We start from the raw sequence: 24102 nt of genomic DNA on the forward strand, positions 1-24102 counted from the left end.
ATGATTTAATATGAAATTAACTAAGTATGTCTATTTTAATTGCATAATGGGTGTAATACAAACACCTATGACCTCGTTCACTGATTTTACACAATCACTATATAGTGGTGAAGGTAAACAAGCTGCTCGGTAAAATAACATTATAAAAATAATAAATGTAAAATTAAAAAACAGGCATGATTAGATACATATAAGTAACATGTTAATAACGTAAACTACGCGGTCAAAGGTTACAATTACATAAAATAAAGCAATAAATTGGTGTAACTTGTTAACGGGAGTAGCTCACTTCCGGGTCCTCCCCTACTGTGATCCCATTGGTCCGTGGAACATAGACAACGCAATCTGATTGGTTCCTGCGTGAAAACCAGGTAGTAGAAGGAAAACCACGCGGGTAATATTTTGTGTGACAAGTTTGGTAAGTAAACAAGACCAGTATATATCAAAATGCCGGATAAAAAACTTTTAATAACTACAAATTACATCGGTCACACGGTTCAAAGAAAATATGTAGGGAAAAAATGGTGGTTAAGCGCTCATTTACTGGGCAATATATATATTTGTACTTTGCTCCCTACAATAAGTGGTTTTGAGTCTATATAGGTTTATGGGCAGTTAAAAATGTTTATATTGTAAATCGTAATTATGTGTTCAAATGTGTATAATTTGGTAGCATAGAGTATAGCTAGCTCTGAAATAAATCATGGTACTGCTAAAGATTAAAAGAATATCTCCTGACTGATATAGCTCTGCCTGCGCATACTTCAACTAGAGCAGATTTGGGTCAAAAAAAAAAAAAAAAAATTCTAATTATACAGTTCAGAGTTACTCGTGATTATTTTTCTCAATCATTAATAGATATGATTTAATTTTAAATTTGAAGCCCGTGATTTGTATTTTTATTATTTAATTGACAGAGATTAAGTTAAATGCTGCATGAGAACATATTTACAGAGAAAATTTGCATGTTTCAAAAGTCCTAATGGCTTTTAATCACTGGGCCTTGAGGAACTAATTGCGTTCTGTCATATGTGTTTGTTTTTTTTTTTTGGTGAACAAAATTCACAAACTAGGAAATCTGCTTTATGGTGTAACATAAAACAAAGAATAATTAAAGATTGACTGTTATGTTTTTTTTCAAGGCCAATGCCGTTACCAATTGTGAAAGAGATTGGACTTCTATGGGGTATTAACTCCTAACACACAACACATTTAGATCAGCATGTTTCCTTTTATTGTTTAAAAAATGCTATATTTTCTGAAAAAACATATTGACATGTTTTATAAGTTTCACTTTCATTTTTGAATTGTCCTGTGGGAGCTTGTGGGCTGACCATTGCTCAGAATCTTACAGCAAACGTGACGTTTACGTAACGTAACGTAAAGAGGGTATGAATAGTGCCCGTGAGAGAATGCTAAATTACTGAAACACCCTTAAATGACATCTAAAACCTGTTCAGGCATGCTTTTGATGAGGGAACGTCATAATATGGTCGAAAACTTAATTTTGTATAATACTGCTCTTTAAGACTCCGGAGAAACCGATGACCAATAATGTCTACCTATATTTTTGGGACAGTTTATCATTTTTCCCCAATAATCTAATTTTAATTTACTATAAACTCATCCACAACCCTATTTTACTACAAAACGGATACGACTATAGTGTAGTCACAATTTGTGCAGTGTTATGCATATTATTTAGACAGTTGGTTGGCCCAAAAACATGAACCTCTCCTGGAGTTTAAGATCACTATCAAGGCATGGTAAAAAAGCACAAATATTGGCCTGATGTATCGACCAACTGATTTATTTGCCTGTAGTAATAGTAAATATAAGCTATAATAAAATAAAAATAAGGGCATGTATTAATAAATAAAATTAAAAGGAATGGCAAGGATGACAGAAGCTTAATATAAACGCCACTCCTCAGGCAGATTTTCATAATTACAAAGGTGATTGTGGTACAGCCTTTCTCCCCCAATGCAATGATCTCATAGGTTGATATTTTTTCAAATGGCACTTCCCATGTGGTGAGCATGTGTTATATTGGTGCGCTCTGAAAAGGGCACTTGGATTCACATGCGGCTGCACCCCACCATGCATGATTATAGAACTGCCAGAATGTATGGAAGGCCTATAATGTATTTCTATGGTAACCGGGTTAGCATAGATTGATTGCTTTATATATGCGACCAAATGTATTTCAAATTATCCCCTTTTGTTGCATTTTGTACTTTAAAACTTTTCCCTCTGTGGCTGCTGTGACTAGCTCACTTCATGAATAGCTGCATGATAATAAATATGGCCTTATCAATAATGACAACTGGGGGTTCACTGAGCTGCCAGTGTACTTTTTTTTTTTTCTTAAAATCTTTTGTCGGTAAACGGATCATTTCTAAGCATCAATTGTCAGTTTAAATCTTTTAATGGAGAGATCTACAGCCAGTCCACGTCCTTTACATATGAACAAAAAAAGTCTTTCTCATTCTCAGTATATGGACCAGGCCTGACACGATAATTGCCATATTGACTTATCATTAAGTATATGAAAACTGGACCCACCCGTGGACCCACCACCTGCGGGAGGAGCCATGAGGGGCGGGTGCGGAGAGATCCGGGCGGCAGTCGAAGGCGGGGACCTCGACGACCGGATCTCCGGACATGGAGACTAGCTCTGGGGACGTGGAATGTCACCTCGCTGGGGGGGAAGGAGCCTGAGCTTGTGCGGGAGGTTGAGCGTTACCGGCTAGATATAGTCGGCCTCACCTCCACGCACAGCTTGGGCTCTGGAACCCAACTTCTTGAGAGGGGTTGGACTCTCCATTTCTCTGGCGTTGCCCGCGGGGAGCGGCGGCGAGCTGGTGTGGGCTTGCTCATTGCCCCACAGCTCAGCCGCTGCGTGTTGGGGTTCACTCCGGTGAACGAGAGGGTCGCGTCCCTGCGCCTTCGGGTCGGGGACAGGTCTCTCACTGTTGTGTCGGCCTACGGGCCAAACAGCAGTGCAGAGTACCCGGCCTTCTTGGAGTCCCTGGGAGGGGTACTAGATAGTGCACCAACCGGGGACTCCGTTGTTCTCCTGGGGGACTTCAACGCCCATGTGGGTAACGACAGTGACACTTGGAGGGGCGTGATTGGGAGGAACGGCCTCCCCGATCTGAACCCGAGCGGTGTTTTGTTATTGGACTTCTGTGCTAGTCACAGTTTGTCCATAACGAACACCATGTTCGAGCACAAGGGTGTCCATCGGTGCACGTGGCACCAGGACACTCTAGGTCGGAGGTCGATGATCGACTTTGTTGTCGTGTCATCTGACCTCCGACCGCGTGTCTTGGACACTCGGGTGAAGAGAGGGGCTGAGCTGTCAACCGATCACCACCTGGTGGTGAGTTGGATCCGCTGGCGGAGGAGGAAGCCGAACAGACCTGGCAGGCCCAAGCGCATTGTGAGGGTCTGCTGGGAACGTCTGGCGGAGCCCTCTGTCAGGGGGGTCTTCAACTCCCACCTCCGGGAGAGCTTCTCCCTGATCCCGGGGGAGGTTGGAGACATGGACTCCGAGTGGGCCATGTTCTCCACCTCTATTGTCGATGCGGCTGCTCGTAGCTGTGGTCGTAAGGTCTGTGGTGCTTGTCGCGGCGGCAATCCCCGAACCCGGACACCGGAAGTAAGGGATGCCGTCAAGCTGAAGAAGGAGTCCTATCGAGCCTTGTTGGCTCGTGGGACTCCTGAGGCAGCTGATGAGTACCGGCGGGCCAAGCGTGCCGCGGCTCGGGCAGTCACAGAGGCAAAAACTCGGGGTTGGGAGGAGTTCGGGGAGGCCATGGAGGAGGACTATCGGACGGCCTCAAAGAGATTCTGGCAAACCGTCCGACGCCTCAGGAGGGGGAAGCAGTGCTTCACCAACACTGTTTACAGTGCGGGTGGGGAGCTGCTGACTTCGACTGGGGATGTTGTCGGGCGGTGGAAGGAATACTTTGAGGATCTCCTCAATCCCACTGTCACGTCTTCCGAGGAGGAAGCAGAAACTGGGGTCCCAGAGGCGGACTCGTCCATCACCCTGGCTGAAGTCACTGAGGTGGTTGGCAAGCTCCTCGGTGGTAAGGCGATGGACGAGATCCGTCCTGAGTACCTCAAGTCTCTGGATGTTGTGGGGCTGTCTTGGCTGACACGTCTCTGCAACATCGCGTGGCGGTTGGGGACAGTACCTGTGGAATGGCAGACCGGGGTGGTGGTCCCTCTGTATAAGAAGGGGGACCGGAGGGTGTGTTCCAATTACAGGGGAATCACACTCCTCAGCCTTCCCGGTAAGGTCTATTCCAGGGTACTGGAGAGGAGAATCCGACCGATAGTCGAACCTCGGATTCAGGAGGAGCAGTGTGGTTTTCATCCTGGTCGTGGAACACTGGACCAGCTCTATACTCTCCATCGGGTCCTCGAGGGCTCATGGGAGTATGCCCAACCAGTCCACATGTGTTTTGTGGATCTGGATAAGGCATTCGACCGTGTCCCTCGTGGTGTCCTTTGGGGGGTGCTCTGGGAGTATGGGGTCCGGGGCTCTTTGCTAAGGGCTGTCCGGTCCCTCTATGACCGGAGCAGGAGCTGTGTTCGCATTGCCGGCAGTAAGTCAGACCTGTTCCCGGTGCATGTTGGACTCCGCCAGGGCTGCCCTTTGTCACCGGTTCTGTTCATTATATTTATGGACAGAATTTCTAGGCGCAGCCAGGGGCCGGAGGGGGCCTGGTTTGGGAACCACAGGATTTCATCTCTGCTGTTTGCAGATGATGTTGTCCTGATGGCTTCTTCGAGCCAGGACCTGCAGCAGGCACTGGGGCGGTTTGCAGCCGAGTGTGAAGCGGCTGGGATGAGAATCAGCTCCTCCAAATCCGAGGCCATGGTTCTCGACCGGAAAAAGGTGGTTTGCTCTCTCCGGGTGGGTGGTGAGTCTCTGCCCCAAGTGGAGGAGTTCAAGTATCTCGGGGTCTTGTTCACGAGTGAGGGAAGGATGGAGCGGGAGATTGACAGGCGGATCGGTGCAGTGTCTGCAGTGATGCGGTCGCTGTATCGGTCCGTTGTGGTAAAGAAGGAGCTGAGCCGGAAGGCGAAGCTCTCGATTTACCGGTCAATCTACGTTCCTACCCTCACCTATGGTCATGAGCTCTGGGTCATGACCGAAAGGACAAGATCGCGGATACAAGCGGCTGAAATGGGCTTCCTCCGCAGAGTGGCCGGGCGCACCCTTAGGGATAGGGTGAGGAGCGCGGTCACACGGGAGGAGCTCGGAGTAGAGCCGCTGCTCCTACACGTTGAGAGGAACCAGCTGAGGTGGCTCGGGCATCTGCTCAGGATGCCTCCTGGACGCCTCCCTAGGGAGGTGTTCTGGGCATGTCCCACCGGGAGGAGGCCCCGGGGAAGACCCAGGACACGCTGGAGGGACTATGTCTCTCGGCTGGCCTGGGAACGCCTTGGGGTCCCACCGGAGGAGCTGGAGGACGTGTCCGGGGTGAGGGAAGTCTGGGAGTCCCTGCTTAGACTGCTGCCCCCGCGACCCGGCCCCGGATAAAGCGGAAGAAGATGGATGGATGGATATGAAAACTGGGCAATGTTTTTGTGGTCAATATTTATCATGTATACATTTGCTTTGCACTACTTGGATTTTTTGGTTATTTTTGGCAGTATGGTCAGATTTAAGCCAGGGTGCCTAAACTCTTTTCACCGAGGGCCATATCTTGAAAAATATTTGACACGGAGGGCCACAGACCAGTGGTCAATACAGTGGATAATTCAGATGTGTGCATTTAACATAGTTTTGACTTCATACTTTAAATAAGGCTTGAAATATCAATATTAGGTTTGTATGACAATGCAATGTGATGTTATTTTAAGTTATATTCTTGTAAAAAGTACTGATTATGATCAGCTGGACCAGTTCAACTGAAGGCCTGAGGGCCAATAAAAATTGGTATCAGGGCCACATTTGACCCCCGGGCCATAGTTTGGACACCCCTGATTAAGCCATAAAAGGTTGAATAAATAATTTCTATGACTCATTATAGATACAAATTATACTATTTCATTCTACTATTTATTCATTGCAGTTCCTGATTTTTTTTTAACAATATTGTAGATTTAGAATTGTTTTTTGGGGATAATCCTGCTTCAGGGTTATTGTATCAGTGGCATGAATTAGATTCAGTATTATCGTTTATCGTCTATATTTTCTTGAGCAACATATTGCACTTCACAATTTGTTATTGTGACCTAATATGGACAGGCCATGCCTTATGTGACAGCTCTGAACCTCCAGACTTCACTCATTGAGCTGCAGAGGCTGCACTAGCACTGATTCATGATTGGCTGCAGGTGCTGTGGCTTAGGTAGTGATGATTCAGTTCAGCTGGATTTCAGCATTGAAACTGGCAACCAAAATGAGAGCCTCATGTGAGGCTCATTCTGCTTTCTGATTGAATAATCATTTTGAGAATCAAAACACCAGATTACAACATAAACAATGTGGCCATCATGTCCAGTGTTTTGTAGTTAAGCATAAATCGGCATTACATCATTAAATCATTACAATTGTTATCAGTAAAAGCTATATTTGATTTGAACACCTTTGTATCTTGGGACAGAGTTAGGTTATGTTTATAGAATTTCAGACATTATAGACATTCAGTCTTTTAACAGCCAAAACTGACATCTATTGTACATTTAGTACATTTAGAATCGTTTTAGGGTTATTGTGTCTGGGGTCTCAATATTATCATTTATCGTCTATATTTTAATCAACAGTATTCAAAATTTGTTATCATGACAGACCTAGATGGAGCCTCCCCTGAGCCCACGCGAGTCAGGGCGATTCGTGGCTGAGCACAGCCTGGATGTGAGGGTGGAGGAGGAGGGGGTGGAGCAGGTGGCAGAGATGCTCTACAGACTAAGAAACTCTGAGGAGTTGAGCGCAGACGGCTGGAGAAAGGCTAACCCGCTGGCCCCAGACCCCACCTCTGACCAGGCAAGTGAAAACAGTCTATTTATGGGGTGTTCATTGCTAACACAAAACATATCTAGATCACCATGTTGCCTTTTGTTGGTTTGAAAATCCTATATTCGCCAAAAACAACTTATTAAAAGGTTAAATTGTGGGAGCAGAGAGCTTCCTAGTTACATAGGCTTGTGGGTGGAGCCTTAGACAAAACACATCACTTAAACATGTATATAAAACCACTTCAGGCATGTTTTTGATGAACGTCATAACATGAAAGCACAAAAATGTTGAATTAGCATCAAACCCCCTCTTAACAATAATCTTTATCTACCATATATACTCTGCTATGGGTTTAAACCTGTCAGGACCATAGACTGTATATATAAATGGAGATAGTTAACCTTATATCCGCCACATTACAAATAGGAAGTGATCATGGGCTTCACTTCCGGCTCACTCGACTCCAGTTCACTTTGCATTAGAAAACTCACCCCTCTCTCTGTAACTGCCGCTATCAGGCTTGTCATTTTGGTCTTAAACTGTTCGTATTAACTCACTCTACATGTTCCTGGTATTTTTATTTCGCTATTGTGTCTGTAAAACACAATATGAACATTGATAACAGACAAGTCTGACTATCCCATAGAAACAGCTTTGATCTTTCTGATGTAACTGTTAGAAACACTTACACTGAACAGACCAAGTACAACGCCACTGACTTTTTGTAAATGCAGGAAAAATGTTGCTCCTCGAATATGTTGAGCTCAGGTTACATTTACTGTGCCTTTAATGAAGACATTGTTCTTGAGCCTGTTATAAAGTTATAATCTATGACACCTGTGGATCATTATAATTAGGACATTTTAAATCACAATATTGATCTAAAAATTACTTAATAAAAAAGTTGGAAAATTGCAGTACCCGATGGGAGCGAACATCATTGTGAACAAAGAGCTGCGTGCTACTGGTCCCTCCTATGGATAGCTGTACATCACGGAAAATAAAATTGGAGAATAAAGTACCAGTAAGTGCAGAGCAGCAGGTGTGGACCAGTGGTGGAGCAGACAGGGTTAGATCGGTGCAATAACGTCTTGAATGTGAATGACTCAAACATGCACGAATACAGTTTTGAGTGGGTACATGAATAGGGGAAACCATGGTTAAAAGAAAAAACAAATCATTCTCCAGGTCATAGTATTCAAAAATGTCACATTTGTAACAATAAAATGAAATGAAATCCGCTGCTTGCTCTGCCACCATGAAGATGTGGAGCCTGTCAGCTCTGCAGTTATGAACAGGAAGACAATGCACCTCTTTCTATCAATTTAAATCAATATTGTGATTTACAGTGAGCAAGATGTACAAAATTGATTATCTGTGTATTAGGGGAACTGATTTGAGAAACGTATCTACGCACATGAGATTTTACTGAGATCACAACTAGATTTTATGATTTATGTTTTAATAATAATATTCTGTTCAAAGTTCAAATCAAACTAAACTACAGGGTTAACAGGTTTTTATGCAGAATTAGACAGAAGATTTGGATGTTTGTAGAGGAAATCATGGTACTTTAAAAAGTCAAACTCTTTACGATTTGCTATTTGTGTCTATTCAAACTGTCATTGTAGTTTGATTGTGATTAATCTTCCAGCTCTACTACATATGTTATAGTTTAATACTAAATACATGAAAAATCATAGTATGTCTTTTAAATGCCTTTTAAATTACCACATAACCAAAATTTTGGCTCCTGCCCCCATCTAAAAGTAGGGCATCATCTTGTTTCTAAAACCTTAAAAATACTCTGTTGTTAAGGGAACTCTGCCCTGTGGAGATCAACAGTTTTAACATGACAAAAGCAGGATTACCATTTGTATTACCCAACACACAGGCACTTGGAGGAGCTTAGATTTCAAGATGAGGTTTTCAAGGAGGGATAATGATCACGATTGGGCCTGAGGTGGCATCTGCTCAGATTACAGGTGAAACACACTGGTTATTATATGTAAATGTATGTAATGGTGGTGAACGGTTAAGCAAAAAATATCTAATTGTGTTTTTTTCCTAACAAGTAAGTAAAATGAGGATCCAGTTTATAGTGAATTTTAGAGGGAGGGTTTAAGGGGCCGTAAGAATTACCAACAACTGAAGCTGCGTTGCCAGAGCCTTAACCTGCAGAGAGAGAAGATGTGCAGGATTTTTTTTCTGTATATGGACAAATTAGGCCTCATGTGAAAGCTCAGAACCTGCAGAATTCACTCACTAAGCTGTAGAGGCTGCACTAACACTGATTCATGACTGGCTGCAGGTGCTGGTTGAGTCATTTTTAGGTTTAACCCATGTGGATTTCAGCATTGTAACTGGCAACCCAAATGAGAGACTCGTGTGAAGCTCTTTCTGTTTTCTGATGATTATCGATTTAAGAACCGAAACACCAGATTATAACATAAACTATTTGGCATTCTGTCCAATGTATTTATTGTTAAGAGTAAATCAGCATTAGAATCAGTAAAAGCTGTATTTGATTTGAACACGTTTATCTTGTTTATCTGGGGCACAGTTTGGACTTTATGAAATTTAAAATACAATTTCTAAATTCTTTCTCTTTAAACACATGCATTTGAGAAAAGATGGAAATATAAACTGTTAAACTAATGCAAGAATCCCATGCATTTCAGAACATGTTTGAAGAGGTCTGAACTTAAAACTTAAAATGTGATTAGTATTTTATTTTTATCGTAGTATTTTTAATCAGCTAAGATTAGCTTCATCTCTTTTTCTTTTGAAATCATTTGAACTCACTCTTGTATTTGCTGTATTCATGCAGAATCACTAGTCTAGAGTCATAATCCAAACCCACTATATTTGTATAGCACATTTTGTACATTTCAGTTTCCAAAGTGGTGCACTGAAGTTCACATGAAATATAGGATTTCTCTATTCAGCTCCATCATTCGTTATTAAGAAGAAAAAAAAAGAAACAGTAAAAACCAAATAATAATAAAGTATGCAAAATAATTATAGCAAATGAAATATACTAATGAAAAACAAAAAATAGACAAAAATCATCCAAAGTTTATTCACAAGGAACAAGGAAGTTTAAACACTGACCTAATAAAAGAAAGGTTGTTATCTTTTATTTTTATTTAATTTAATCATAATTATTGTGTAATTTAGACAGGTTTTGGCCCTTCTTAACATTATGGTTGCTAGGTAACAGTTATGCCGTATCTGCTGTCCGTGTCCAACCAGGAAGTACAATTATAACCTTCACCAAAATGATTAAAAAAAAAAACACTAGGTAAAATGATTTGTAAATTAAAAAAATATGATGTTTTAGTGAAATGTGTAGTCTTACCTGGCATATGTACTTTAACCCTTTATATTTCATGTCTTTGTCCTCAGGCAGTAAACTGGGTGTTTGTGGTCGACACCATGAACTTCTCATTTTGGCCCGACTCGGACTCGCAGCAGTGTGAGGTCACCTACAGGGGGCGCACTTACACAGGTTATATGACTCTGTGTGCTGCAATCTCCAGAGCCATGGACGAAGGTAACCAGTGTATGTGTGTATGTGTCTATGTATAAAAGTATCAAAAAATTCTATCAAAATGAGACTAAAACATACACATTTTAAAGCCATAAGATGAATAAAACAACTTCCCAAACCAAATTCACTGGATGATTGTCTTAAAATGCTTAACCTTGTATTGAAATCAGACCTATTCTGCAAAATGGTCTTTTCAAAGCCTTTAAACCATTTTGTAGTGTTGCCCTCATCCTTTACTCACCCAAAGTTGTATTTGGAGTGATTCATACATGTCTTAGCCATCTTTAATCGCTTATTTTCAAGACTCCTGTTTTCACTGCCATCAGCGTACACCCACTGCTCTGTATTTACTTCATTCTCCAATTTTTTTTTCTTAATCTGGGATACGTATAAAATTCAGCAGTGTCATGTAATCATTTTGGTACTAATGAAAATAAATAGTTCACTAGTTTAATCTGCTGCTGTACATAGGAGCAGCCGACAGTTACACGACTCTTTCTTGTGATAATGTTTACAACGACGTCAGGCTCTACTGGGCACCGCCGTTTTCTTACTCAAACGTCAGTGAACTTGCTTCATTTATTAAATCGTTTCAGATTAATATTGCGATTTAAAATGTCCAAATTATAACATAATGATCCACAGGTGTCATAGATTATAACTATAGAGCAAGCACAATACGTCTTCTTTAAATCTTAATCTTCCCTTTAGCAATATTGTCCTCCATCTTAAAACAGGGCTCGTGCATGCTTTTATTGTGCGTGGCCAATTACGACGCATGTACCCTTTTCCAGAACCTCATGTGCGTTCGGAATTGTTCGGAGCGCCGCATGCGTCCATGAATCAGTTATAATTAGTTTGAATGACTCAAGATATGTATCAATTATGGCTCGTATGGAATAGCGCTTCCTGTATGCGGACCTCGGTAATTACCACAGAATCTCCTGGAAAATTACTGGAGCCACTGCCGAGTTAATCTTGTTGTTAGCGTGAGACCACAATGCATTGCAGGGCTGTAGAAATAACCTCTACTGAGTTGTACGTCTGTTATTATAGAAAGATAATCTTATAACGAGGTAGACTCCAGAGGGCGCTCTCAACAGCTCTGTGTGATAGGCCAGTTTTAGATAAGGTATTATTAAAGTGAAAGTGAAATTAAAAGTCAGATATAAAACTTTTGTTAATTTATTGTTTTGTCTTTATTGAAGCCACAGTGTATAACGTTTAACCTAGATTATAGATGTGGTATAGAGATTTTTTTAGTTTTTTTTTTTTTTTTTTATAACAAACAACAAATAAAAGAAGAAAAACTCATACACACACTTTGTCCTTGTGTTGCCAGGTGTCCCCATCACAGATCCTCAGTTCTTCTCTCACGTGAGTCTGGAGCAGCTCCGACATGTGCTGAGGTCAGACAACGACACGCCGATGCCCATGATCCTCCAACGTCATCAGGTCTGAACTACAACATAAGTATCCAACTGTTGCACTTGTGGACTGATGGGGGTTGGGCAGCTTTTTTTCCCTTGAATTGGTGGTAATGTAATATCAAAGAATCAGAGAGTGGGAGAACCTGGATTTATGGCCACACAAACAGTTTGGTGGAATTTGGGTTTTGGTACAGCATTGAAAATGAAGCTCACATCAACAGTCACCATAAACAGGAAAAACATGACATAGATGGATGGAGAGGTAGATGGATAAAAAGATTGGATGGATGGATGGATAGGTAGGTGGGTGGATGGATAGGTAGATGAATGAATGGATGGATAGATGGATGGATGGATGGATGGATAGGTAGATGAATGGATGGATGGATGGATGGATAGGTAGGTGGATGGATGGATAGGTAGATGAATGAATGGATGGATGGATACGTAAGTAGATGGATGGATGGATAGGTCGATGGATGGATAGATGGATGGATGGATGGATAGGTAGATGGATGGATGGATGGATGGATGGATGGATGGATGGATAGGTAGGTGGATGGATGGATAGGTAGATGGATGGATGGATGGATGGATAGGTAGGTGGATGGATGGATAGGTAGGTGGATGGATGGATGGGTAGGTAGATGGATAGAGGATGGATGGATGGATAGGTAGGTGGATGGATGGATAGGTAGGTGGATGGATGGATGGGTAGGTAGATGGATGGATAAGTAGATTAACAGATAGGTAGATGGATGGATATGTAGATTGATGGATGGGTAGGTAGATGAATGGATGGATGGATAGATGATGGTATGGTATGGTATGGTATGCTTTTATTTGAAACAGGGACAGTGCACAACATTACATTGACCTTAGAAAAAGAAGGAGAGATGTTTGGTGCCAGGTTGTAGCATAAATGCTAATTTCCACCTGTAGTCCCTGGACAGGCTGATGTTTAGTAAATAAGTTTGGTGTAGATGGATGAGAAACCTGTACATCTATGATACATACATCAAATACAGCACATCTCACATTCAAATACGACATTTCTAAAAACATTCAGCTCACACACACACTTCCATACCAAATTATTCACACACAAACATTCAGTTTCAAATATGCAAATACTCTTCTTTCACACACATTCACTAATGAGTGCAAATTTGCTTTGATATTAGCCATTCCTTTGTCACCTGTGCAAACTTTTGAAAACTTGTGCATGTTATAATCTCATTTGGCAAACTATTCCACTGACTCACAGCAACGATCGAGAAAGCCGATTTAGCAAAAGAAGTCCTACGTTTTGGAACGCTGCACTCTCCTCTAGAGGTCGCCCTAGTGACTCGAGTTGTTTTTTCTGAGCTCAGTGAGACAAACCTTCTTAGAGGAGGACAAGCAATACCATGAATAATTTTAAATAGTAGACAGATGTTCGCATATATTAACAGATTATTAAAGTTTAGAAAACCATATTTGGAGAGGATCTGACAGTGGTGATACTGTCTGGATTTTTTGTCATGAATCTTTAGCGCACATTTATACATTGATTCAAGAGGCTTTAAAGCTGTTTTGCAAGCCTGTGACCAGCTTGTTATGCAGTACAGAAAACGTGACAAGATCATAGAATTTAAATACATATTTGATGCCTCAATTGTAAGAGACCCTCGTATGTATCTAAAATTTGCCAGATTAAATTTTAAGGAGTTACACAGTTTTTTTACATGATTCTTAAAGTTTAAGTTTGGATCGAGAGTAACACCTAAGTAAGTAAAATAGTTGACATTTTTTATTTTTTTGTCATTAATATAGATATCTGGGTAATCTGAGTATTTATGCCTGTTTGTAAAATACATTGCAACTGTCTTTTCTAGATTTAATGTAAGACAAGAATTCTGCAGCCAGGCAGCAATCTTTTGCAATTCCCTTGTCAAACTCATGGCCACTTCTGCATTATTTTTCCCATGAGTGAATAGGACTGTATCGTCCGCATACATGATGACATTTATACTGCACACTGAGGGGAGATCGTTGATGTACATACTGAAAAGCAGAGGCCCTAATATAGAGCCCTGCGGAACTCCCATGGTGCAGTCTTTAATTGGGGACAGTGTATGATTTACTCGAACACACTGTTTCCTGCCACCCAGGTATGATGTAATCCAATTAATCGTTTGATTGGACAGTCCAAAATTTGATAGTTTCCTTAGTAGGATACTGTGAGAGACGGTATCAAAGGCCTTTCGTAGGTCGAGAAAGACCGCTCCTACTACCCCTCCTTGGTCTATATTTGATTTAATTTGTTCAAGGAAGTAGGTGCGATGGATGAATGGATGGATAGGTAGATGGATGGATAGATGGATAGATAAAGATTGAACAGAGGTTAGGAGGGATCAGAGGTGATTTTATTCTTAAATGGCACTTTCACAGCCATTCAAAATCACTTTACAATTTTGTGCATTATTCATTCACGACTACACACTCACAAACTATTGTAGGAACAGATGCCCTGGGCCAGACTGACAGAAGTGAGGCTGCCAATCTGTGCCATTGACTTCTCCGACCACCAAAACATTCACACAATGACAGTACAGTTTGCACTAGACCCACTGCTGCTCCACTGTGGCACCTGGCTCCAAGCCGCAGATTTAGTCCCAGTTCAGGCTCAGTTTTGATGTGGGATGGGTAAGAGTGACCCAGCAGCATATCCAGTCTGCTATGTTAATAAATCTAACCTTCTTAAATGAAACTCCCCATTCAACTCATATTAAATTTGAAACGTTTAATATCTAACCACTTTAATTATACATTTAATATATCTCAAAAACTCTATTATATCATCAGTGCAATAACACAAGGTTTGATAAGCCATGTGATCCCCAGAACTGCAAATGATTTATGAAGGAAAGGCCTAATTTTGAAATGTCCCTAGTTTATCATGAAGACAGCCTGGATAAACTGCATACACTGTGGAAATGAATGGGAGATCATCGGTTTTATTACATACAGCTTTTCCCCCCATTTATCAGATTTCTGTTGAACATAATTGCTTTTTTGGCGAACTCTTTACATATTTGAGGGGTGTAACCACGCTTCACCTGGAATATTCCACAGCATGGCATTAAGCTGATCTATCCTACATTTAATAAGTTATTGTACAATTTTTAATAATTCAAATACACCTTGAAAAATCTGCATTCATACTGTGAGCAAGGGTGCCTCTCCACAGATGTGACTTGTGACTGGACCTGGTAGAGTGTCCTGCTTGTTTCCTTGGAGATGAATAGCTTTAATACCATACATTTAAGGAAAAGCAATAACATCTCCATGGAGGCAACAGGTGGCAGACCCTTCACTGGAAAAGTTACATAGTGTACCTTTAATCTATAGGAGCCATGTTATTACACAGACTTAAAGGACTTTAGGGCTGCTTGGTTATGGCAGAATTAAGAACAATCATTATCTGACACATAATTCAAATCCAGATTGAAACGATGACTAGATGATATTTTTTCATGTTTGTTTTTAATATTGTCCAGTTGGAAGATGTATCTGTATCTGAAAAAGAAAATCTTGGGTAGTCGTAAAAGTACTTATTTCTCTAAAACCCAGTTAACACCATTATATTTAAGATTTCACAAATAATCTCCCCTAGTCTTTTCTAGTTTTGTTATTTTGGTGAAGTTTAGAATTTTGCTTCCTGGTTCGACACAAGCAGCAGATATGACGTGCATAGAGGCATGTTACTTAGGGCCAAAACCTGTCCAAATTACACAACAGTTATAATTTGACAAATAAATATAAATGGCAACAGCCTTATTTTGTTAAGTCAATGCTTAAACTGTCAGAAAAATACCTTGTTTTCTTGTAAATTCTTTGGATGTAATGAATGACAGTTGATGTTCTATATTGTCAAAGTGTATTAATTAAAAGTGTAAATGTGTATTGGCACATAATATTCTCAACAGAAGGTAATTAAAGGTAATTAAACTGCCTGTCTCCATGGAGAATTGGAAAATTGTTTTGTATAGAATGTTTCGCAGTGTAACATTAAAAATATCTATCCATGGAGACAAGCAAGTGACACCATCAGACCAAGTTAGGTCTGTGGAGAAATTATCCCACTCACAGATGTTTTTTTTAAGTATTGTACTGGGTTTCAGACAACATCCCAATGTTCTATAGGCCAATAATATTTAATACAGATGGGAGCAGCTAAAATTGATATTGGTAAAATGTATTGTGTATGTAATATATTTGTGTTAAACAGTGATTTCTTGGGTGGAGTCACTAAAAGAAATGATTAGGTTCCAGGTTACTGTGTGTGTGTGTGTGTGTGTGTGTGTGTGTGCGCGCGCGTGTGTGCATGCGCGTTCGTATAATGAGTAAAAAATTAAAAATATTCACACTGAATGTCAAGGGAATTAATCATGTTATTAAAAGATGCAAAGTATTTTCTAGGCTTAAAAAAGAAAAGGTACAGATCGTGTTATTACAGGAAAACCACCTGACTGATCCTGAGCATTTTAAAACTGAAGGACTCTACTACTGACTCTTCTTTTAATTCTAAGAGCAGAGGTGTGGCAATACTTCTCCATAAAACCTACCCTTTACTCTGGATACAGTTGTATAAGATGAGGATGGAGCATTTGATCATAGGGAATAGAACAAGTTTTAATAGTAAAATGTATACGCCCAAATACATATGACAAGCATTTTACTCAATATATCTGACAGACATCTCTTTAAGTCCTACCCATGTATTATTAGGGGGTGACTCTGGTTGTCCTCCAGTCCTCCACTGAGTACAACCCACCAAAAAGTCCATCACTTTCTAAAATGGTAAAAGCTACAGCTGATCTGTGCACTTATCTTGGTGTTTTTGATCCATAAAGGATATGCAACCCATGGAAGGTTGTTGTGTTCCATTACTCTGTGTCCATTTGAACCACTCATCAGTTTTTATGTGTTTATTGCCACACTGTTATGATTCTGAATCCAGCTCTCCTAAGTGATTCTGTATTTGTTAAATATTTAGAAGACCAGAGTTATTCATGTCCACAAATGATACACCAGAGGTGAGAGCAGACATAGGCAAACTATGGCCCAGGGAACACACATGGCCCTTTGGTCTTATTAATCCGGCCCGCTGAATGTGACCAAATTATATTAAAATAGGTAAGGGTAAACCTTGTTTTTGTGCTGTGTTTCTTTAACTGAAATTTAATAAATAAATTATTCATTTAATTAATGCATTTGGAAAACAATTTGTACAATATGCCTTACAGAGCCTTACATATTCACACTTTACTACATGTTACAGGCCAAATCTCTAATGTAATATATACATTTATATCCTGGCCCGGCCCCTCAGTCAAATTTTATAACCCATTGTGGCCCGTGTGTCAATACGTTTGCCCACCCCTGGGTTAGTGCCTCCACCCTGTGGGAAGAGGGTAAAGTGTTTCTTAGAGGCTCTATTATTTCATTCACTGCAGCAAAGAAGACAAATACTCTTGCCAAACACTTGAACAACAAATTTTGATTTTGGAAAGAAACTTTAGACAGTTCTCCTTGCCCCCTGAGCTCAAAAGCTTAGATGCTGCCAGATCTGCTATAGACCAGTTACTCAAAATGCACAAAGGCTCAAAGATAAAAAGGCTGGTCTGCATTTTGAATCGAAACTTATCTGTAAATTAATTAAAGAGTTCGATCACAAACTATATTCCTCAGAATGTGATGACACATCAAATTTTCGTGAACATTTCTTTGACATAATTGATCTCCCTGCGTTATCACAACAAATGGCCATCTGGGCCTGGAGCTTTTTGGCCAGATGCACTTTGGCCATTTGCATGGTCAAAACGTGTTGGCATGTCCTAAATAAAGGAGCGTTATTGTAAGACAGAGTGCCTCGTATCTCCTTCTATTTCCTTCTATTACTACTCACCCCCTGGATCCTCACAGAGCACCTGCGTGCTTATTTGACCCAGTGACACACTCACTCTTCTTGTTTTTGGAGTGTGGGCCTGATTTCTATTTAAAAAAAAAAGGCAAAACAAATTGTCCATTATCGAATGTATAGGGATCTTTGGGGTGTGGAGCATTCCCACCTGCTTTGCTTCTGATGAAGCCTGACCAGACTGGATTTGTAAAAAATAGGTACTCCCACTCAAACATGTGCTAACTCTTAGATATCTTACAATTTTCACAAAATAGGAACTACAGGGCCCTTGCAATTTCATTGGATGCTGAGAAAGCTTTTGATCGGGTGAAGTGTGGGTACCTATTCAATGTGTTAAATTTGGTTTGGGTCTTGAATTTGTTGAATGGGTTAAATTGCTGTACAGTGTCCCCGCTGCAGGGGTTTTGGTGAATTGAGAACTGATATTTTCACCAGAGTAGAGTATCCTGCCAGCGCTGTCCTCTCTCTCTCTCTCCTATTATTTCTGGAATTTAATTGGGGAACATTGAATACAAAATTTCTCTTTATGCTGATGATGTGTTATTGTTTGTTACCAAGCCAGAGACATCAATTCCAATTCTACTCTCTGTTATTAAACAGTTTGGGTATAAAATGTATTTAGATAAATCTGAAGTCACCCATCCTGCTAGATGGTCAACGGCTGAAGCTTTAAAACAGTCTTGAACTCAGTAAAAGGTGATGTGAATATGTGGTTGAAATGTTTTTGTAATTGAATTGAATATAGTCATAATTGAAATCTCAAATATACATGAGATAATAATTCTTCACTCTTGATGGTACTTGGCTGATTAGATTGGCATTCATACAGCAAGTAATTTTAGCTCTCATTTGTATCACATGATGTCACATATGGCACGTGTCTCTCTAGGTGCTGACTGAAGCCGGGCGTGTTCTGATGGAGCACGGAGGAAGCTTCCGGAGTTTTATCAGCCAAGCCGGGAATGACGCCCAAAGGATGGTGGAACTTATCACGGAACGCATACCATCATACAGGGACCAGGCTGTGTACCAGGTATGAGGGAGAGGGAGAGAGAAGGAAGGAGGAGGGAGGGACAGAGAGAGCGGAGAGGAGAGAAGAAGAGTGGAAAGAGAGAAGACCAGGCTCCAAATAAGAAGGAGAGAGAGGGAAAAGAAAATCAAGGGTCTGACAAAATGAACTGTGACATGAGGCCTTCAACCATGAGATTGCATGAGATTACAATCAACACTAATTAATTATTGACACAAACACTCATTATTTTCATTTTCTCAACAATTGGTATATTTTTATTAGGTCAGTGTTTAAGTTTGTCAGAGTTTAAAGCTGGAGTTTAAAGATGAGGTGTTTTATTTCTACGGGCTATTAACTGCTACCACACAGCATAGATCTCCATGTTACCTTTTTATTGTTTTGAAAATGCTATATTCACTGGAAACAATGCATGTTTTGTAAGTTTCACTTTAATTTTTGACGCTCTCTCCCCTCTCTTTGCTCCGTCACATCAGGTTTGACAAGTTGCTGTGAACAGTTTTGTATCATGTTTTTGAATAATTATGGAGAGTTGTCGTGTGGGAGCGTGAGCGTCGTGTCATTGGATAGAATCTTGCAGTTAACCATAAGGAGGATTTGAATAGGGCCCAGGAGAGATCCCTAAATTACTTAAGCATGCATGGATGACATCTTAAACCTCTTCAGTTATGTTTTTGATGAGGGAACGATATTATAACATGGAAGATAGTTTAAAAAACATATTTGCATAATACGTCTTTAAATGCTTTTATTTAATGTTAAAACTGCCAAAGTATTAGTGATTTATCTTTTTTGCAGAGTAAGGTAAACCTGTATCTAAACTTAACACAAGATTTTAAAAAGCTTCCAATGCAAATGGTGTTTTTTTTGCTCATGTTTTCTATGTATTTTCTAGTGATGGGACTTTTAGCTTTTTTATGGGAACTGAATCTTTTGGATCTGTTAATTTCAAAGAGCAGTTAAAAAAAAAGATTGGCTCTTTTTATATTTATTTATATGACAGAAGCCAGTGTGACTTTTATTTTTAATAACAACCTAATCACAGAGAGAAATGACCAAGACTTCACACTGAGAGTGGTGAAGCATTTATTCTTTGAAATTATGCATAATCTAAATAAAACTCTGCACTACAGTAATAATAATTAAAACATAACTGTTATTAATATCCCAAATATGTTTTGTTACCAAATCTCTCACTCGTGTCACCTGCTCTGCTTCTGTGCTCATTCTTGTGTTGGTTCAGTGTAAATCAGTATAAAAATCCATGCAAATTATACAGAAAGAGATTCAGTTCTTTTAAAAAATGAAATCCGGTTCCAACCATTCACATTAAGGAGCCATTCAAAACAGCCGACTTGTTCACAAACATTATGTCACTGGTATTTTTCTTAATTCCTTTCGTAATCACACTTAACCAAAGCAAAAGGATGAACGTTTACATTACATTTATAATATGAGGGGTCCATCTGCTGGACCAAAGTGACACTGCAGTTTAGGCAGTTCTGTCTTCTTAAGAATATTTGAATGTCTTCTCACAAAAGTTGCCAAATATATTGACTACATGTATGTGTGTATAAATATATATCTCCTTGGGAAGAAATGTTTTTGTTTTTTTTACAATAGCTTGGAATTTTTTAAACACAAAATATTAGTAGTTTCTTTAAAATTAGCATGCGTTCTTATATTAGTTCTGCTATAGATTAAAACCATTCTAACTATTACGGAGAGGTTTTTGGTCCCATTTATGTGACTTAATGTTCAGTGTTGTACTGGTATTGAAACAAGTTACTAATTTCAACACATTTCAAGTATCAAAATTGATATTAGTTGACTAATAATTTTATTTAGATTATTAGGTTTTAACAACAGCAGAAAGGAGACGTTGGTGAGTGAGTTAGCTGAACATTTTGTATATATGTACTTTTTTTTCATATTTATGTGTAAATGGATAGATTGATCAACTTTTATTTGTCGTTATATAAATACATTGTTTGCCCTCCATAAATAGTTTTTGCATGAACTCCCTCTGCAGGTGTAGTCTTGTGAGTGCAGTTTGGCTCAGATACATGGAGATACATAATAGTTTTGAGAGCTTTGCCACACCCATTTTTTAGCCAACTAATCGATCATTAGAATTGAATCAAGAATTTCTTCATTTGACCACAGCCCTGACACTAATAATACAGTGCTCCTTCACAAAGCTTAACCCTCTTGTTGTTCCAGGGGAGGGTCCTCTCGTTCCATAAGCGAGCCCAGATCTTGGTGTCAGATTTGTGGGGCGTCATGGCGGCGCGTGGAGAAGGGGACATCTCCAACATGGACTCTCTCACCATGTTCGCAGACTACAGGGTCCCACAGGCTCTAGTCTATCTGGGGGCTTTGAAATACTCTGACCAACTCATGGAGACACTGAAGAGAGGTGAGAAGCAGTCTTATAATTACTTAGGAAAAATACAATACAACATAAATCTATATACAACAATTGGGTGCCACTATATCAAATCTATTTATAATAACTACACCTAAAGGTTTTTTACACAATTTTTTCCCCCATGTAATAGAGCAAAATATGTCTTGTCCCAGTAAAGATATTTGTATAAAAGTCTAAATAAATCCACTGCATGCTTTCTGCATCAACATGTTATAGTCTGATAATCAGAATGTGCATGTTAGCATGATACGGTAGTTGTTGTTAGGTTTACCGTCACAGCAAAACTCCCACTATGGTCTCTGTGAGTTGTGAAATGAGTTGATAAACTTGAATTGAATAATTGGGATGCTCTGAATGCATAAGGTAAGTGAAGAATAACTTTGGACCACTGCAAACCATTTAAAATGAACTAATCTTGTTTTCCATGTTTTTAAGACAGTAAAAATCAGGTACAGCGCCTTTTAAACAAGCATGAATAAAGACTTAGCAACTATTTCATTAAGGGGTTAGGAGTAAGGTGTAGTTACTTCAGAGTGTTCCTAATTTTAGAGTTATAATTAGCGTCTTTTAGTTTTTGTTCCTTATTCATCAAACAAGAGAGAGACACCTTTCAAAAGCATATGTTTAACCACAAACTGTATCAGATATGTAAATAATGTAGTAATAATCTCTCATAACATAGGATTACCAGTGTGGATATCTCACTAACCGCTAGTTACCACTAACACTTACACTAGCCTAGCTATTTACCTCAACCTCCCTTGTACACTTTCTGTCACAGTTTTAACAATAGATCTATGCTTATAACCTTATTACCTTTCAACAGCTGCAATCTCTTTGTAACGTGAGATGTGTTGTCACCAAAAAAAGAGGAGATTGAAAACGAACGGAAGTGACATCACACTTAACAACACTACAAACCATTTCTGATACGTTTATTTATCTCTATCTTGAAGCATGGTTGCATTTCTAATAATCACAGCAGGTCAGTTTTATTCTACCTCTACTTTTTGCTTAACCTTCTTTCATTCTCTGGTTCAGGTGAGCTGCTGCCCTCTGGTGACAGGAGGGAGGTGGAGATCCGCGGCTGTTCGATCTGGGCGGTGGAGCGAATAAAACTGCACCTGTGTCGATTGGTCCAGGAGCGCGACAAACAGAAGTGCCCCATAAACTCTGTCATCATTGACTTTTACCTGTGGCCTTACGCAAAACAGCACCACCAGCAGATGGCGCACATCCCCATTCACCACACACGCTGTATTTACTACTAAAGCTGCACAGTACGTCACAATGAAGTCAAAGCAACTTTTTAGGATCCCTAGAGTTTAAGCTGAGCTGGAGACAGGTCATAATTCCATGATGGGGAATTCTGACCTGAATTCTCTGCTATTGTGCCCCGCAACATCACGGATAGCGTCACTACTTCTTGTTCAATTCTGTCTCTGAGGCTTTTGCAGAGTCACACTAAAATGTGCAAATATTTAAAGATCAGACAGTGGACAGGGCACTGCGGGTGGATGTCACTGACGATATGTTAAAAACTACACAAATAAAATGAATGCTGAATACCGGAGTACACTTCTGTGTGCTGTGTCTCAATGCTAATGCTAATTTTGAAGCATGCTGTATATTAAAACAACACCACAAACTTATCTTTACTTATGAAAATAACTGGGTAGTGTTTATTTTAATTGGTCGTTTATTTTATATTTTCTGATTTGAATAAAAGTGACTCTTAACCTTGAGACACAGTGAGCTAGGCTGATGCTGTGCACAGAGCCTATTCATTGTTTTTGCCAAAATTGTGCAAACTTACCGTATTTACTACTAACATGGTGGCGCATTGGTTGGCAGCAGATCAGCACAACCAGAGCTGCTTTCCTTAGTCAGTGTTGTGTAGAGACGAGAGGAGACCTGGGACAGAGCCAGACCAGATGGTTTCAGATGTAGTAGGAAATAGAATAAGTACCAACAGACGTATGAATGAACTACAACAGTGATTCCCAAAATGTGGTAACAGGCTGCCAGTATAAGCACTGCAGGTATGTTATGCCATATAGTTCCCCCTCTACACCCCTTTTAAACTGGGGGTGGTGGATGAGTGATACATTGGGCAGAGTGTGGGAACTGAGTTACAGCAACAAAAAGACGTTAACATTATTGTGTCTCACTGACTGAAATAAAAATAAACCCAAAACTATCTTGTTTGTAGTGAAGCTGTTTTTTAATAGTGTACTGTTGTACATTTCATTCAAACATTTAGACTATTTTTAGTGGATTAAATGGACAAACGTAGGTAGCGATCAAGCTATCTAATCTAATTTAATAATTGTTTAATTGCATAATTGGATGAGTTAATTATGTATCCAAAATATTAAAACATTCAAACCCTAACATGTTTATAATTTCACAATTTATAGACTGTGATTAAAGATTTATTTTATGTCGACAGTAACATTCATCATGAGACTATAGATTACAAATAGCTTTCTTAGCTAATTCTGGCATATTTACAGAAATGTTAATCAATATACACTGCCCCATAAATAATAAAGAAGAAGAATTTCCATATCGTAACTTCTTTGCATTTTTTTTTTTCATTTCACTTTGAATTAATAGCATTACATTTCAACACTGCTAACACGCTACGTCCATTATTTAAAATTACCAGTATGCAGTGTCTTAGAGGCGCCGGTAGGGTGCGTTGT

The 24102-nt window shown here is 39.8% G+C and overlaps 1 protein-coding gene across 1 annotated transcript; it reads left to right on the top strand.

The window, feature by feature from the left end:
- Window positions 1-339: 339 nt before the first annotated feature.
- qng1 (Q-nucleotide N-glycosylase 1) lies at window positions 340-23587 on the top strand. Its single transcript, XM_033973394.2, has 7 exons — window positions 340-418; window positions 6815-7013; window positions 10395-10538; window positions 11878-11990; window positions 18823-18966; window positions 21187-21382; window positions 22436-23587. Exons 2-7 carry the CDS (start codon window positions 6821-6823, stop codon window positions 22663-22665), a joined length of 1020 nt encoding a protein of 339 aa, XP_033829285.1. The 5' UTR covers window positions 340-418; window positions 6815-6820; the 3' UTR covers window positions 22666-23587.
- Window positions 23588-24102: the final 515 nt, after the last annotated feature.

This window comes from Periophthalmus magnuspinnatus, chromosome 9 (genome assembly GCF_009829125.3).
Source record: "Periophthalmus magnuspinnatus isolate fPerMag1 chromosome 9, fPerMag1.2.pri, whole genome shotgun sequence".
NCBI classification, from domain to species: domain Eukaryota; kingdom Metazoa; phylum Chordata; class Actinopteri; order Gobiiformes; family Gobiidae; genus Periophthalmus; species Periophthalmus magnuspinnatus.

Bases quoted from the DNA above. Each gene is read 5' to 3' on its own strand.
- qng1 (XM_033973394.2), top strand. From the start codon at position 6,821: ATGGAGCCTCCCCTGAGCCCACGCGAGTCAGGGCGATTCGTGGCTGAG. The intron at 7,014-10,394 runs GTGAAAACAGTC...GTCCTCAGGCAG, and splicing joins CCCCACCTCTGACCAGGCAA to TAAACTGGGTGTTTGTGGTC. The intron at 10,539-11,877 runs GTAACCAGTGTA...TTGTGTTGCCAG, and splicing joins CTCCAGAGCCATGGACGAAG to GTGTCCCCATCACAGATCCT.